At 30.0% G+C, this 17,320-nt stretch overlaps 1 protein-coding gene across 1 annotated transcript in view; it reads left to right on the forward strand.

Moving 5' to 3' along the window:
* The window catches only part of LOC147071519 (adhesion molecule nephrin-like), a 488,003-nt gene that overhangs the window by 358,709 nt on the left and 111,974 nt on the right, over nucleotides 1-17,320 (forward strand). The window contains exons 10-11 of the mRNA XM_085947963.1: nucleotides 5,733-5,836; nucleotides 8,622-8,811. Of these exons, the coding sequence (XP_085804089.1) occupies nucleotides 5,733-5,836; nucleotides 8,622-8,811 (294 nt within the window). The remainder of the gene's footprint in view (nucleotides 1-5,732; nucleotides 5,837-8,621; nucleotides 8,812-17,320) is intronic.

Raw genomic sequence — 17,320 nt, forward strand, 5'->3', positions numbered from 1 at the left:
AAGTGTTATATAGAGTTTTACATACCATTCGGTACCGTCATGATTTTGGTGCAAAATTTCGGTTATGTACGAAAAAAACGCAGTGTGTAAATTCCGCGTGATATTTTTTTGTGTAACGAGTTTTTTTTTAATTGACAACTCACGACATCAGCTCCGCAAAAAGGTTTCATTATTTTTATTTTTGACTGACTGGAAAAATGTACCTACCATGTTTTTTTCAATACGCCTACCGCTACTAATTGCCGCAATGATGTTACACATTTTTCTCATTAAGTATTATTGAACGCAAAAAAATAGAATCACTAAATATTTCGTTTAACACAAGCCGTACGACAGCGTATACTGTTAGAATTTCCCGCTAATTTGGTCGATAATTATTATACTAAACGAACATTTGAAAAGTTTAAAATTACATTTTGTCGTAATTGCTTTCTTACTATATTATCACCCGCCAGCATCGTAGCACGTGGAAAGGTCAAGGTTACCTAATTTTACCACGTTTTTATTAGGTCGTATTCTTGTTTGTCCGGTGGTTGTTTATCCAGTACAAATCTCGCAATCGATTTTTAACTAACTTCCTAAATAGTTAAACATTTGAAACTTTTAGAATATATCAGAACACGATGCCAATGCATTCTTTTAATACTTTTAGCCATCTTTAATACTTTGCACGCGGAAGACGCACACGGCGCGTAATGACCAGGTGGCCGATCGATGTAATTAATGTGCATTTTAAAAGGGGCAATTAAAATCTCATTATCTCTTCAGCAGCGAAAGCGTTAAGCAGAATTGAATTCATTTACAGTTAATCTTGTTTTGTATGGAAAGTTGTTAATTATTAATTTAAACACTATTATTGGTTGCTAGGGGGTCCTAGCAACTAAATTATTAATATATACGTGCATTACTATGGAAATCATTATGAAATGTCAAAATGACACGTCAGTATTCTATATTTACTCAGTATTTCTATCAAGTACAAAAAAAGTATTTATTAATACATAGAATTGTCAAGATTCAACAGAAAATTTAAAAACGAGGTATATAAAAACTTCTTTTTATCTTTAATACTTAGTAATTATTTACGCTATTATAATACAATATAATGTTACTGTCAATATCACAGAACAGATAATAAATAGAATACCGATAGGCTATATTCAATACGCCACATATTGATGCAGGGTTTTGAATGTGTGAGTGTCCTACGAAAATGAAACACGCATTATTCATGTGCAATAGAGTGTGTTATACACCAATACTAAATGAGTGTAAATGCATAAATCGATATCAGTTTTCAGTATTCGACGTATAACGTATTCTTGACACATGTTGAAATTTATTCCGTATTCTTCCGCACTCGATATCGGTTGCTTACCCGTTAGGTATTTCAATTCCATTATTTCTGAGTTCCCTGGTCAATATCTAGCTCTAGCATTATACACTGTCAAATATCGTGCAATTGTGGGTATTTTTATAGCCCAAATGCATACATAGTATGCAATGACATTAAGTATGTCACTAGTTATCAAACTTTAGACTGCTGTTATTTGTGTAATAAATATAGTGTTTTATGGAAAACTAGTATACACACGCACATTACAATTTACGATATGCGCTTCATGGATAACTGACAAATCCTACAGCTATGACATTTTAACTTTAAAATAAATAAACACGGTTTCAACTTCGTTTATTATACGCAAATTCGAAAAACTATCAGTATTCAATACATTTTATTATATTTACTCATAATATTGATATCTATTATTTAAACACAAACATAATAATATAGCCCTTCAGGCTAATCATTTCGCATCACACGCAGTCTAAATTGACGTTTAGATATAACTATCGCTGGTTGCTTCTGCCTGGAATTTTTTTAGGTAGGAGCAGTTATCCAAGACTTAGGTTGCCAAAAATGTACTCTTATTTTAAATTAAGAGTGAAAAGCAAATATTAAATATTTTTAAATTTGTCACGGCCTGGTAGAAGACTCAATCGGCTCAACAGCTGGTTAGACAATTTTGAGAAAATTAACTTCCTTCATTACACATTTCAGAATATCCCCAGATGATATGGTTTGCACCCTCTACTTTTCCACCGGGTACACACGTTGTTCGAGTAACAAGTTTAAACTTACAGAGCTTGCCATAGCCATTGTGTAAACAGACTCCATCTTAATAACATATGAATTATGTGTCAATAAATTAAATAAATGAATGAGAAAAATATGTATGTGTACTATTTTTGCATTTATTCGATTGACCACTGATAAAGCTTCCATTTAATTATTAAAAATGTACACTAATTTATAATTTATAGTTTATAGTGTGCATTTTTATTCATAAAAAAAAACGAGCAACCGAACAACATTAAAAAAATCGGTGTGTGTACTTATGTACGCGCGTAGACGTTATTCTTCTTTGGCGTAAAAAAACAAAAACAAAACTTGTGACAAACTAGATTCTTTGACAAGCACTTAATTATCTTGTTAAATTACACACTCAAAAAAATGACCGCTTATTGGAACGCCGTTGGTTTATTTCTATACACTTTAAATTATATTACTAATTTATATAATGGTTTCTCGTTGATTTTATTTTTAAAAAGGTAGTGCGTTTGGCTGATAACCGAACAATCGTGGTTCGAATCCAATCGAGTGCGTTTTTTTCATGTGAAAAAATAAATTATGTGTTACATGTCACACGCCAAAAATACACTCTGATCTGATTTCCCAAACGCGCCAAAAGAAGTATAACTTTAAAAATGACAACAATTTTGATCGCATAATACAGCGTTTCCTTACAAATTAAGTTTTTTTCACATATCATTCTTATATACATTTTGATATATGCATGGCTTTCATCTTTATTTTGATTTAGAGCAAGTTTGACATTTTCTACACAATAAATTTATTAAATGAACCAAAGAGGTTATGTCTAAATTATGTAAAAAATATTGTGCCAATCAAAACTTAACTAAAAAATAGACTAAGATCTGTTTTTCTGCTTTGAAAATAATGGTTTTCGCCATTTTTAAATCTGTTTCATCGGAAAAGCCACCGATACGGTGAACTGTATATTTACCATATTTTCCAATGGTTAATTTTTCAATAGTAACATAGATATAAATTACATATTTATTTAAAAATATTTAATTAATAAAAATGTATTTCAACGTAAAACAATTCTAATACAGAACACATTACTTTATCCCATTCGAATACTTTTTATGCATATTAGTTTTTCAACGGTGATAAATAAAAATGCAGCAAATATTTTTTTTTAATCTACAATAAAAACAAACAGGGTAAATTATTTTTACGGCCCTCTATGAAAAGCAATTAATTCGGTTAACGAACACTGTGAGCGAGCACTTTCACCGAACTGCAAAACATTACATTCATCCGAACATTCTGTCTGAATTGTTTACAGAACGAACACTTCACAATATTATAGAACCTAACTATAGATACTTTGCCAAGTAATATTATATATTTGTAAACCCTTTTAGCACGAAGGATTATAACACCTTCTTCAACAGAGTGCCTACTTTATATTGTAGCCAACAATTGGATTCTTCAAGAGATAAATACATAAGTAGGGACATAAGTCGTTCATGAATTTATCTACAAGTATGAAATTACAATGGACTTAAGTTTTGTACAATTCTATTTCAGTCGTTTTTTGCGACCCGGGTTTCACCTTTCTGCATTTTCTTGCACACATACTGACAATTAACACAGTTAATTCTTACTTATATAAGTAAATAATTAATACAATAAAGGTTTTTGGTTTCACAGGGTTTAATTGAATTTTGAAAACTAACCACAACCGTCTGTAAATTGTAGTCTTATTTCAATGAAAATAAATACGTATGACTGACAAAGTTTAGTGCGCGCCATTTATGGTGGATCTTAAGAGACTACCTCCACCCTTCGCTACTGGGCTACTTTTGATATATAACCGTTTTAATCATTTAACGGAGAATTACTTCTTGATATTCTACAAAGTAGATCGATAACTCTTGATAATGACATTAAAAAAAGTATTGAATGAAACTCTCATGTAACCTAAAAAAATACGGTTACATATTGTAAATTGTACATAAAACATTTACCCGTGACATATAGTTCACCGTGAGTTTCTATAATTGGAATATCCAAATCCATTGATTAAACTATGAATCAAATTTTAATGTACTCATAGTCACGCCCAGCGATAGTCAGAAGTTACTACCGAAATCTGGTCAAATCGGTCGGCCGACGGTTGACCTATGCCGCGCTAATTGACGCTGCCTCGTGTCTCCCCTCAAAGGGGTTAATCGAAGGGAAATATAGTGTCACGACTGCGTCATTCACAATTTGATATTTATTGATCAAAAAATTCTAACTTTTCAATGGATATACTGTAGCGTAGGTCGTTATTATTTTTTTAGGTCGTAACTAAATTTAAAAAAAAAATGTTTTCTTTTTCATTATATTCAGACCTGAATAATGTAATATAGTCAAACGTTTACTATATAGCTATACTAGTAATTAATAATTGAAGTACCTCTCCGCCCATTTCGTAAGATTGGAGTAAATTAAAAATAAAGCGCCTAATTTCAAAACCCCATAAAACGGTTTTAGGTAATTCTGAGAAAAATGAGTAAAACGATTTTAGGTAGTTTTGATAAAAATGAGCAAAAGCTCATATCTATTAAATCTAATATCTATATCTTATATTAAATTCGTACATTCTAAAGAGTATTTTTGGCTTATCCATTTTAGGGGTATTTAGAAAGTACACCGAACCATTTTAGCGAGTTTTGAAATTAGCCCTAATACATATTGACGGCTTTTGGCGTTTTTTTAAGTTCAATCTTTGGCCACCATAATATAGGTAACCTAAATGCCCATGTAAATATATTATAATTATTATCTAACTCAAAAATTTTCAAAAACCGTTTTTGGAGGATTTGAAACTAATCGCTTCAAATAATTATCCAAAATGATATCAGTATAGCATTAGGTACTTGTATAAAACAAACAGAAAATTCAACCTTAGCCTACCTTTGCTCTTAAATTTGATCCATTTTAGTGTCCTTATTAAACATAGTTGATTTTAATTAATTACACAAACAAGATTCATTATCTTTAAAATAGTTTATATTAACATCTTCAAAACTTTCATTCAGGCAATAAAGCAAATGATTGTTTTATTATGTGATATTTAATTCAACGTGTCTTTTAAGTTGTTTTATAATTTTATAACATGAGGCGTGTATTTTTTAAGTGAACTTATTCCACTTCAATAAATCTTTGGCAAAAGCAAAATAAACTGTTTACGGTGTTGATGTTACACATGTTTCGTGTATTGAAAAAAGTTACTTTTGATACTAACACCAATTTTGAAGTTGATTTTTCTACTGTATTTAATGATATTAGGTTCTTATATACAAAAAATACTTGTTCAAAATTTTATCTTTTAAATTCTGGCATTCATAACTCATTTTCATCAAGTAATAGAATAAGTTAACTTTAAAAATATACCTCTCCTATATTCAGTTTAAATTACTGTTTATATTATTATTTTCAAATAATAACTTATAGATTGTTCATATTATAATATATTATTTGTAATGTTGTATTATTATTGAAAGTATTCTTTTCTTTTTGTTAAGAAAATGAGAAACACTGGTATGGTTTGTTAACAATTTCAAAAATAATATTGTCTATTTTTTTCCAGTTGCTCCAACATGTAAGCCAAACCAAGTGAGAGTGCATGGCGTCGCAAAACAAGAGAAAGCTCAAATAATGTGCCAAGTAGATGCCAATCCACCAGAAGTTCAGGTAATAACACTATCAATAATAATGAGCTCGCCTTGATAACGTAGCCATATTAACGGGTAATATTAAATTTTACGTTAGATTCCTTTCCATTCCTCACATCTCAAACTCTGGAAAAACAATATGACGCCCACAATGGCCAAGAGATAATTTCGTATGTTCCGTCTTCCAATTTTGGGTCTAGCAAGTTCACGTGTTGTTTTGCAATGTATGATTGGACCCAAAATATCTGCCTGAAAGAATAAGCAAGTAGCTAATAATATCCATTTTTTTTATAAATAAAAAAATAATATGATCCTCTTAGAATCGATCATGTTAATAATAATTATAAATAATTATTAACGTGCATTATTTGGTGTCTAAGCCCAGATCAATAACATAATATGTACGTTAACAATGCTTTTCATCCACGATTGAATACAAAAAAACATGGATTCTTAAAACTGAATATTTTAAATGTTCGTAAATGGTTTTAATAATATAATATTATCATAGTGTTCATTAAATATTGTTCACGAACGGATACTATGCTGATCTAAGCTAAATATTACAGAGCTATTATATTTATTACAGCATGCACCCCTAAATATTCTATTTATTTTAAGAGAAATAGTATTTTAAAAAATCGGTGCGTGTAGAGGTGAATTTAATATTTAAGACGGTCAATAACACCAACATAATATTTGTTATCCGACAGAATTTGCTTTATATGGCTACCCATTGGCTGATATAAATAGTCAGTATTATCAGTTATTTTAATTAAATTTTATTGCACATAATCTTTTGGTTTAAACTATTATTTTTTAGCACAAAAAGCTACACAAAACCGTCTTATAAATTGTTACTGAGTCTACTTATGTACGCACGTTAGAAGTTATACTTCTTTAGCGTAACAAAACAAAATAAACAGTTACCTGAGTCTATTAATATTACAGTAGATTAGGTTGATGAAAACGTACGCGATTCATCTGTGTCTCATATAGCACATGATAATTGTAATTTAATTATTGTATTAGACCTAAACTCATCTTTGCCATACAACGGTTATAATCGATTCAGAAGTGCCTATAATGAATTAATAAAAAAATCTAATTTTAATATATTGTTTGAATTATTCACCAACTGAACATTCACAAAATTTATTTATTTAAACATATCAAATTTTACTCATAAATAATACTTACATAAATAAAGCCATAAATCTTGATACACAATCTTTACAATGAAAAATAAATATGCACTCCAATATAAATAAAGTTTTATGAATATAAATTAACAGTGTAGAATGTTAGTCTCCAGAAATTTGTTTATAAACATGTATGTTTATTATAACACAATATTGGTTATGTTTACAACACGTGCTGTTTACTTGGTTATATTGAAAGACTAACTAAATGACACTATGCGCATGCGCATGTACCCCTGGGTCCGAAATGAATATAATCATAATAATAAAGTATGTGTTGCATTGGCGCGCGCAACTTCGTCACACGCCAAAAATACACTCTAATCTGTTTTCCCAAACGCGCCAAAAGAAGTATAACTTCAAAAACATGTAACAGATTGAAAAACGCTACTTGATCCGACGACATATATTTTGATGAGTATTAATACGTGTATGTCTTGTCTATTTCTTACACAGTTAGTAAAGGTAACCAATCAGTAACTGTTCTGTTCTGGCCCTCGGTGGTTATTGTTTCAGAACACGATTCAAAAATAGAACTTTGTTTATTATCACATGTTTATTTATTTATGTAATATTATTAATTGAGTTAGCATTTACTTGGTAGAATTCCATTTTCAACAATTATACTAATAATATTTTAATTGATTAATAATGTCAATAAATAACCATCGAACACTGTAATTTTGATAAATTTCGAAAATTTCGATATCCAATTTAAAAAACCCACTTAGGGTTTTCAAAGTATTAATAATATTACAATTAATAATAATGTAAAAAAATTCATAATATTGCTGGAACGAATAAGAAAATGTATTCTGTCTCTATCTATACACGTATAGTATTTAAGCAAAGGCAAACGGCCTATCTGAATAGTCTTGATAATGGTGTTACAACCGAAATAGCTATCGACAAACCTTTTATAAAAAAACCTGTAGAATTTAATATTAATTATATTTTCATTTCTTATGTAATATTGTAATATTTAGATACATTTTTGGTAGTTCACTAGAGTGTTACAAACACAGAACAGATAATAAATAGAATACCGATAGGCTATATGCAATACGCCGCATGGTGAAGCAGGCTTTTGAATGTGTGAGTGTCCTACGAAAATGAAGCACGCACTATGCACGTGCAATAGTGTGTGTAATACACCAACATTAAATGAGCGTACATGCATAAACCGAGAGCAGTTTTCAGTATTCGACGTAAAACTTATTCTAGACACGTGTGTAAGCTTAACCCGGATTCTTCCTTACTCGAGTCGGTTACCTGCTATCGCCTTACCCGTTGTGTATTTCAGTTTCCATTATTTCTGAGTTCCCTGGGTACGAATGAAAAACGGCTTTTTAATTTTATTTTGTAATGAGATTGTATCAGAAAAAATATCTCAAAACTATACTTGTCAATGACGTACACTAGTATTTTCAAAGATTTTAGATTGGTTTTTTACTTTTACATCAGTTGAGTCTATAAAAATTACCCTCTTTTTAACTTATATTTGATAAAACAGAATGAAAAAAATATTTTGTCCGATATTCTAGATTCAAATTAATTTGAGATTAATGAAACTCCCTAAGTTATAAAAATTATCTTTTACAGTTTCGTTGGACTTTCAACAACTCAGCTGAGAGTATGGAAGTCAGCACTGGTCACATAGCCAGATCAGGAACATCAAGTGTGGTATCATATACCCCGATGACTGAGTTAGACTACGGGACGCTATTGTGTTGGGCGACCAACAGAATAGGAAATCAGAAAGTACCCTGCGTCTACCATATCATCGCAGCTGGTGAGTGTTTGAAGATTTTTTCATAATATTTACTATTTAAATATACCTAATATGACTACGGTTCTCTTGTATATTATTTGAATATTTTGTTTATTATTTTATCGCTTCACTATGATGCTAGGATATATATTAATTATGATTAAAAAAATATTGAATTTTATTTATAATCGACGATTTAATTTAGTGACTTTATATTACGAGTATATTGGTTAAATATCTAGATACACGAATTTGATATTTTGAATAACATGCAAGAATTTGAAGTTTGAGGCAAAATATTAAAATTAATCGGTTTACGGCACCAACGACGGTTTGAGGAAGCATGGAAAAAGTTTTCTGCAATGTACGTTTTATTGAAAATCCTATCTACGACGTATTGAAATTGTTTTTTTGTACGTTAATTTGATATTCTACAATAGCAATAAAACTATTTACGTACATATTTTTTTTGGAGACAAATATAATTCATTTAATTTAATATACCCACAAAAATATACAATTTTGGATAACCACGGAAAGTCTATCAGCCAGTGGATCTATTCTTAATACAAAGCGGCTATCAACAGTAGTTTATCATACCTATGTATTAATTGAGGTTTTATAATTTGTTACAATAAGTAAGCTGTCTAAACTGTCAAAACTGTCTATCTCGCTCTAAAAGTTAACACAGTCAAGAAAGGGGCTGTTAACACAAAACACCTTTTGACAGTTTAGAGCAGTTTAGGCGGTTAACTTATTATAAAAATTAACCACCTCAATATATACATAAATGATAAACTACCATCGATAGTCGCCGATAACCGCCTTGTATATAGAATAGACGCGCTGGTAGTTGAAATATAAAAATAATATGCCAATACCCCTGGAGCTGTTCTAACATTCTAACGAGGAGTTCACCTCGTGATATCCACCAGATTTATAAATGCAAGCTCCTATAATAGTAAAATAGTCGCCTGCGGCGCAAGATGCAATTTGTGTTGTTACTCGATAACTCCATAATTCAAGTAGACGTATTAAAACTACATAAAATCACTAAAAAAATTAACCGAAGGCCCTTACTTTCACCTCTAACACAATTTTGAAAACACTTCTGTTGTGCGTCACACATGCCATTAAACTTAGCGATAGGTAAGGGGCCCACCAAAGATCCTGGTCGGGGGGGGGGCTGTTTTAATATGTGGGGACCATGGCATAATATTATTGTAAATACATTATCACCAATAACTAAGACAGTTGACGAAATTTCTATATAAAATACTTAATCTTATATTTGAATTCATAGTGGCAATTTTTGTTAAAACGATTTTATTTAATTTATTAATGCTGTAATCTTATTTATATAAATATTATACTTTCAATTTTTACAACTAGTTATTAAAATAAAATTATAATCAATAGGTATATATTTTTTATATAATAATATATTATATGATATCAAATAAAATGTAATAAGTCTCACTAAAATAGTTTTCTTTTATACTGTTTTCATTTTAACAGACAGTCTTATACATTATTCCAAATGTTTTATTTATTAAAAATAATTAATAACAGAATATTATTAATAATATTCCCTGAGCAGGTAAACGTTCTTCAAACAGAATATAGCAGACAGGTGTCGAGTGATACTCCGTTGCTGAATATATCTTGAGCTTATCTGCGATGTAATATTAGCTAGTCTAGACGAAACGATTTCACGTGTGTTCATATAACTGATGTCAAATAATTTGTGATTAGATGAAATCTCGTGTTGTGCTCCTGCATCCAAAATGTGTAAACACTGATTATTCTTATTTCTCACACGTCTACGTGATAACATTATTCGATGGCTCTAATTGCGTGCGAATTATTATTTGAATGATTATCAACAACATTTATATTGTGGTGGCGCTTTTTGCAGTGCACTGTATAATTTGAAGGGGATTGTTGATTCTGGATTCAGGGAGGGGGTGGTTTAACAGGATGCAGGCTCTGACCTTTTATGATGTTGATGATGGCTCCGTGGTCTGGTTGTACTATCACTCACGCGGTATGGTTTGTTAGGTTACAAAGTGCGCGGAATTTGACGGCACACTGTTGATGGATGATGTATGAGGTTGATGAATGATGATGATAGATTATATGAATGATGAGAGCCGGTATCATGGCTTGGCAGATATTCAGAAATATCGCTTGGACGACGATCACACTTTATCAAGCTGACCCGGTTGTGGCCCACGAACAACTTCTGAATCAGTCTGTATAATCGAGTTAATCAATAAACTGTGGTTTAGTGGTAACAGGCTTATGCAGCAGTTATCTTGAGCTAACTGAACTTAACATAATATGTGTATTGAGTAACTCTGCTTTGTTTGTATCGTATCAGATAGATAGCGATTACTTTAACAAGTCTACGAGAGTCGGCTGTCTTGAAGTCACGATCTACTTATGATTCGTAATTGCTCACCGTCTGGTCTTATGACAATAATAAATAAAGGTATTTGAGCAGGTAGGGAATCAGGATGACAGCCACCACAATCGGCCCAACCATGTCGCTTGATATTATAATACGTTGTCATCATAATAAACCAACTCTAAAGACAGAATCCCTCAACTGGTGTATTTAAAAAAAATGTTAATTTCAAGCTCGGTTGCCTCGTATATATAATTTGACATTTCAAGATAATGAGAAAAAAAACTATCAAACACATTTAGGAATGCAAATTTAAAATTCTCTTTTTGCAAATGTTTTATAAAACAATTGGAAAAAGCGAATAGCGAAATAAATATTCTTAACTTATTTAAAGTGAGTTGGATTTAATATTTAATTTATTTACAAAATTAAAATAAAATAATTACAAGATAAAAAGAACTTTTTATATACAACGTTTTTAAATTTTCTGTTGAACCATGTAAACTTGACTTGACTAGCTTAAACGATCAAAAAAATTTGTACTTGACATGTCATATTGATTTCCATAGTAACGCACGTATATATTTATAATTTTGTTGCTAGGACCACAGACCCCTAGCAACCAATAATGGTGTCGAAATAACTTTTCATACAAAACAGAATTAACTGAAAATAAATTCAATTCTACTTAAAGATGGCTAAAAGTATTAAAAAAATGCATTTACATCGTGTTCTTATATATTCTAAAAGTTTTAAATGTCTAGCGAGTCGGGAAGTTAGTTACAAATCGATTGCAAGATTTGTACCGGACAAAGAACCACCGGACAAATAAAAATACGAGTCAAGAAAACGTTGTAAAATACATCAGATCTTTCAGAGAATTTACATTGTTATTATTATTTGTTTAATAAAATTGTATCGAGAAATATAAATTAATCTGATAAAATGATAAAATATTTGCTTATTGGGGGGATATCCAATTGCCGGTACTGTACAATAGTATGCTATAAAAAACGTGTTTCTTTTTTGGCTTCACTTAATTATAATATTATGAAGAGGCCATACTTCCCCTCTATTATTTCATATTGCTCTATGCAAACACCCGTTATTAGAAAAGATACGACCGAAAAACTTTTTTTTTCTGTATCATAAAGTAACTTTGGCATATTAATATCATATAAATTCTGCGCCCTTAATAACAAAAACGAAACCGAACATTCCCGATTTTTCCATGCCATAAAATCTTTGCATATTCTTGCATATTACCCTTTACTTCGAACAAATTCAACGCGAGGGTTGCAGAAAAAAATATTAATAATTCAATTTTCCATAAACGCTTATGACTGACCCATTAAACCATTATTAATTATACATTCTAATTTTTAATTTTTAACATTAATAATTACACCTGCTGATGTACTCACAAGTCTATTTATGATAACTTCTTCTTCTTCTTTGCGCTACAACCAGGTGTGGATTTTGGTCTCATTTAGCATCTGTCTATCTAGCATCCAGGTCTATCGAAAGCCGCTTTACTACAATTTCCAAGGTCTTTAAATTTAACTCGACACTATCCCTCAATTTTGTACAAAGTCGACCATGTTTTCGTTTGCCTTCCAGCTTCCCGAATGTCATCCGTGACTCATCCATCCTACTTACATTTGATGGATAATGGAAAGCGTATAGCTCGTTGTATTGTATATTCGTCTTCACTCCAACTGTATGTTATTGATGGATCCAAAGATACCACGCAACACGCTCATAGTACAAAACTCTTTTCATGGTCGTGCAGCAAGTGTCCGAACTATACATGACAATTAATTGGTTTTATAATTGTTTTGTACAATACGTATTTCAACTTTTGGTCCAATGGCTTGAAACGTAGCAGATTCATTAGACCGAAATGATATTTATATTACCTAGCAATACGATAAGTAAATACTGAATTCAATATTTTTACCACGTTTTTCTTAGCTCATATTTGTTTGTTCGGTGGTTGTTTATCCAGTACAAATCTTCCAATCGATTTTTAACTAATTTCCCACTAGCTAGACATTTGAAACTTTAGAATATATCAGAACACGATGCCAATGCAATATTTTAAAACTTTTAGCCATATTTAAGTAGAATTGAATTCATTTTCAGTTCTGTTTTGTATGAAAAGTTATTTCGGAAGAGATACGTAAAAAGTAAAATACTATTATTGGTTTCTAAGAAACTAAATTATTAATATATACGTGAGTTACTATGGAAATCAATATAAAATGTCAAAATGACATTTCAGTATTCTATAATATTTTTTCAGTACTTATCATTCAATATTATATACATAGAATTGTCAAGTTTATATGATTCAACAGAGAATTTAAAAACGTGGTATATAAAAAGTTATTTTTATCTTGTAATTATTGTAATATATAATTAATAATCACATAGCGATAATATGAGCTGAAAGCAGTTTACTTTTACTACAAATAACGATAAATTCGAGCTATATTGTCTTTTTTCAAATTTGGAATAAATCAAATTTTACTCCACTCGGATACTAGAGTAATTTTCGAATATCCCTTTTTATACCAAAGTTACAATAAAATCAAAAAAAGGAAAGAGAAACTAATGTTTTGCGTGTGCTAAATTATAGTCTTGACTTGACTTGACATGACATTCTGGCTAAATTCTGTCTAAAATTGTCTCAACTGTCTAAAATTGCATATTTACATTTATTTTAATCTTGTTAATAAATTGGTGATGTATAATTATACCAAATATTCCACTTTTACGTACCTAGTATTGAAACAAAAATTAAAATTTTTATCGAGATAAATTTATTTTCTTATACCATAGCACACTTACTATCGAAGAACCAATAATTAATAATAGTCAACTAGTTAAATCATTATTATATATATCGTGAAAGCCAAACTTCACTTTTTCAAAAATAACACGTTAGGAATAATACAATAATTAATGAGTTTCTATATTTTTAATAATCGTAATAATATAATATTTAATTATAGCTAATTAGATTCACGAATTTTAGGTTTTTTTTTATGAATAGACTTCAGAAGTAAATTTGGCCAGATAAATAATATTAAAATTTAGATGAAAAAAACTGTACTTAAGGGGGACATGCTCAGCGTAGGTCAAAATGGAGCTTTTGTTCTATTTTCAAAGCATGAGCCTGGACATACCTTAAACGTTGTAGATAATTTATTTATATAATTTTGAAGCCTTATTATCTTTTATATTTATTTTAAACATTTGATGACTGCATAAAGTATTTTTATTACATAAAATAGTATTCTCTTAAACCTCTCGCTCTAATGTTTTAGAATATAGTCATATTTCAGTACATAAATGTGCAGTGGTGTTAAGATTTTTTAATCTGAATCTAAAGATTGAAAATGATTGCATATGAATTTGACATAGACTGTGAGATTCGCATCGAAAAGAAATCGAGTATACTATGCAAACTGAACGAAAATGATTACTGAGTTTTTTTTTCATATTGCATTGCAAATCAATGACATTCCATAAATACTTCCCAACATTAAAAAAAAATACACGGGAAAGCGCCATCCTTGTTTCAGCACCAAAATCCTTTTATGTCCCAAAAAGTGCTCAATTTTTTGCACCCCCCTGCCTCCCCATATTTCGCTCTGGACGGATGATATATCACAGGGGTAGCTTTCAATATGGGTAAAATGTATATTTATTTGGAACCCTTGATATCAGAGGAGTTTTAATATACAGTCACTTATAATTTTTTTCGTACTCGTGAATATGCAAAGTGGATTTTAAAAATAGCAATTTACGGTGAAGATAAACGTATTAATTGAAGGATATTTCAAATTATCTGAGTATACAAATCATTTTTTTATAATAAGTCATTTTATAATAATAAATATACATATATTCGTTGCTTTTTTAGTAGACATACCTAGATTAAGGAACACATAAAGGCATGAGATGTAATATTTATAGTAGTATACATATATTAAAAATTAATAAAAAATAATTACAAGATAAAAAGAACTTCTTATATACAACGTTTTTAAATTTTCTGTTGAATTATTATGCTTAATATGCTCAAACTTGTACTTGATATGAAGTAAATAAAAAACAAACAAATATATAGAATACTGAAATGTCATTTTGACATTTAATTTTGATTTCCATAGTAATGCACGTATATATTAATAATTTAGTTGCTAGGACCACCCCCTTAGCAACCAATAATAGTCTTTTACTTTTTACGGATTTTTCTGAAATATCTTTCCATACAAAACAGAATTAACTGAAAATGAATTCAATTCTGCTTAAAGATGGCTAAAAGTATTTAAAAATGCATTGGCATCGTGTTCTGATATATTCTAAAAGTTTTAAATGTCTAGCTAGTCGGAAAGTTAGTTAAAAATCGATTGCAAGATTTGTACTGGACAAACAACCACCGGACAAACAAGAATACGACCTAATAAAAACGTTGTAATAAAATACATAGGTTACAAATTTCTTCATTTTTACTAATACCCAATAAGAAACAATATCCGAAAAGTAAACCTAGACGACAACAGAACGACAAAATATTTAAGTAAGTTTTGCAGCAGTATAGTATTGTATAGAACTGAGGGTAGTCAACTTGAAGACCCTTTATCCAGTACCTAAAGGATTGATCTATGGTGCAAGTTATGATTTGTCGATAGGTAGTTAAGAAACTAATTGGAAATATTTTTTAAGTTGAAGATCATTTGCATTAGTAGGGGTTGTTTTTTGCTTGATAAAACCCTACTACAACTTCTTTCAATGTTTTCAGTTCTCAATGCCTACCCTTAATAAATTACACTAGTTAGTATACGTATACAAACATTTACGGACAGTAAATATTATATTCGAATACAATAATTAATGTTCATGTTTTTATTTATTCCTTTACGAGTGGAAAACATTTTTCGGGTATATATTTTCTTTTTCTGGTCTAGGCATATGATAATATAATCTGATAATTAGATTATTTAACTCACAAGCTAAAGGTTTTTATAAAAGAAATTCAATTAATTTCCCAGTATTTTTAGACCAAATTTTAGTATTTTTGCTTACTACTCGTACATCATTACCAGGTGAAAAGTGAGTCCTAATATTGTAGTGAATATTATACATAATAGTCTTTTACTATGATAAATTTTGCTCTCAACTCCAATTTTTTTTTATAATTTTAAGAGCGGACATGCTCAGCGTGGGTCAAAATGGAGCTTTTTTTCTATTTTCAAAGCATAAATCTGGACATACCTTAAATGTTGTAGGTAATCTATTTATATAATTTTGAAGCCTTATTATCCGTTATATTTATTTTAAACATTTGATGATTGCATAAAGTATTTTTATTACATCAAATAGTACTCTTTTAAATCTCTCGCAATATTGTTTTAGAATATAGTCATATTTCAGTACATAAATGTGCAGTGATGTTAAGATTTTTTACATTTATTAATTTTTAAACGCATTTATAAAACCATCAGTATAATTTATATTGACATTATTATAGTGAAATATTTACGATAAAAATTATATTGATAATCTCTGTGATCCCAAATTTGACAAGAATTCGGCATTTTATTATTCAAAAAATGGGCAAGATTAACACAATTGAAGATAATTCTAAAGATACTCATTATAAGCTATATCTTTTACCATTTAAGTGTGATAAACATTCTACGAATAATGATTGCTTTATAATCGTTATAGACCTAAGAATAAGGTAGTGTTTTTTTGAAATACGCCATTTCTTTTGGCATTCCCCAGTGGTTAAGCTACAACATACGGCCGTAGCCGTAAATTGATAAACTATAATTGAAATAAGGAGTAAAATGATGTTAACGCGCGTGTTTGAACATGTACCTAACCGATTTTTTTTTAAACGGTAACTGCGAACAGGTTACCGCATTGTGTTTTAATAATATAATAAATAACTATAGTGGAACAAATTAACGCAACAAAATTGCGCAGAATGCGCTTTATTCCACTGCGCATGAATTATATAGGGTACATTTAAATATGTTTTATTTCCGACTGCTCTTGCATGAAGCCAATTGCATAATTTTCCCTCACTCGGTGTCTCTCTAA

Source organism: Rhyacophila brunnea, unplaced genomic scaffold, assembly GCF_057557595.1.
Source record: "Rhyacophila brunnea isolate RB1 unplaced genomic scaffold, BYU_Rbru_1.0 scaffold_20, whole genome shotgun sequence".
Taxonomy (NCBI): domain Eukaryota; kingdom Metazoa; phylum Arthropoda; class Insecta; order Trichoptera; family Rhyacophilidae; genus Rhyacophila; species Rhyacophila brunnea.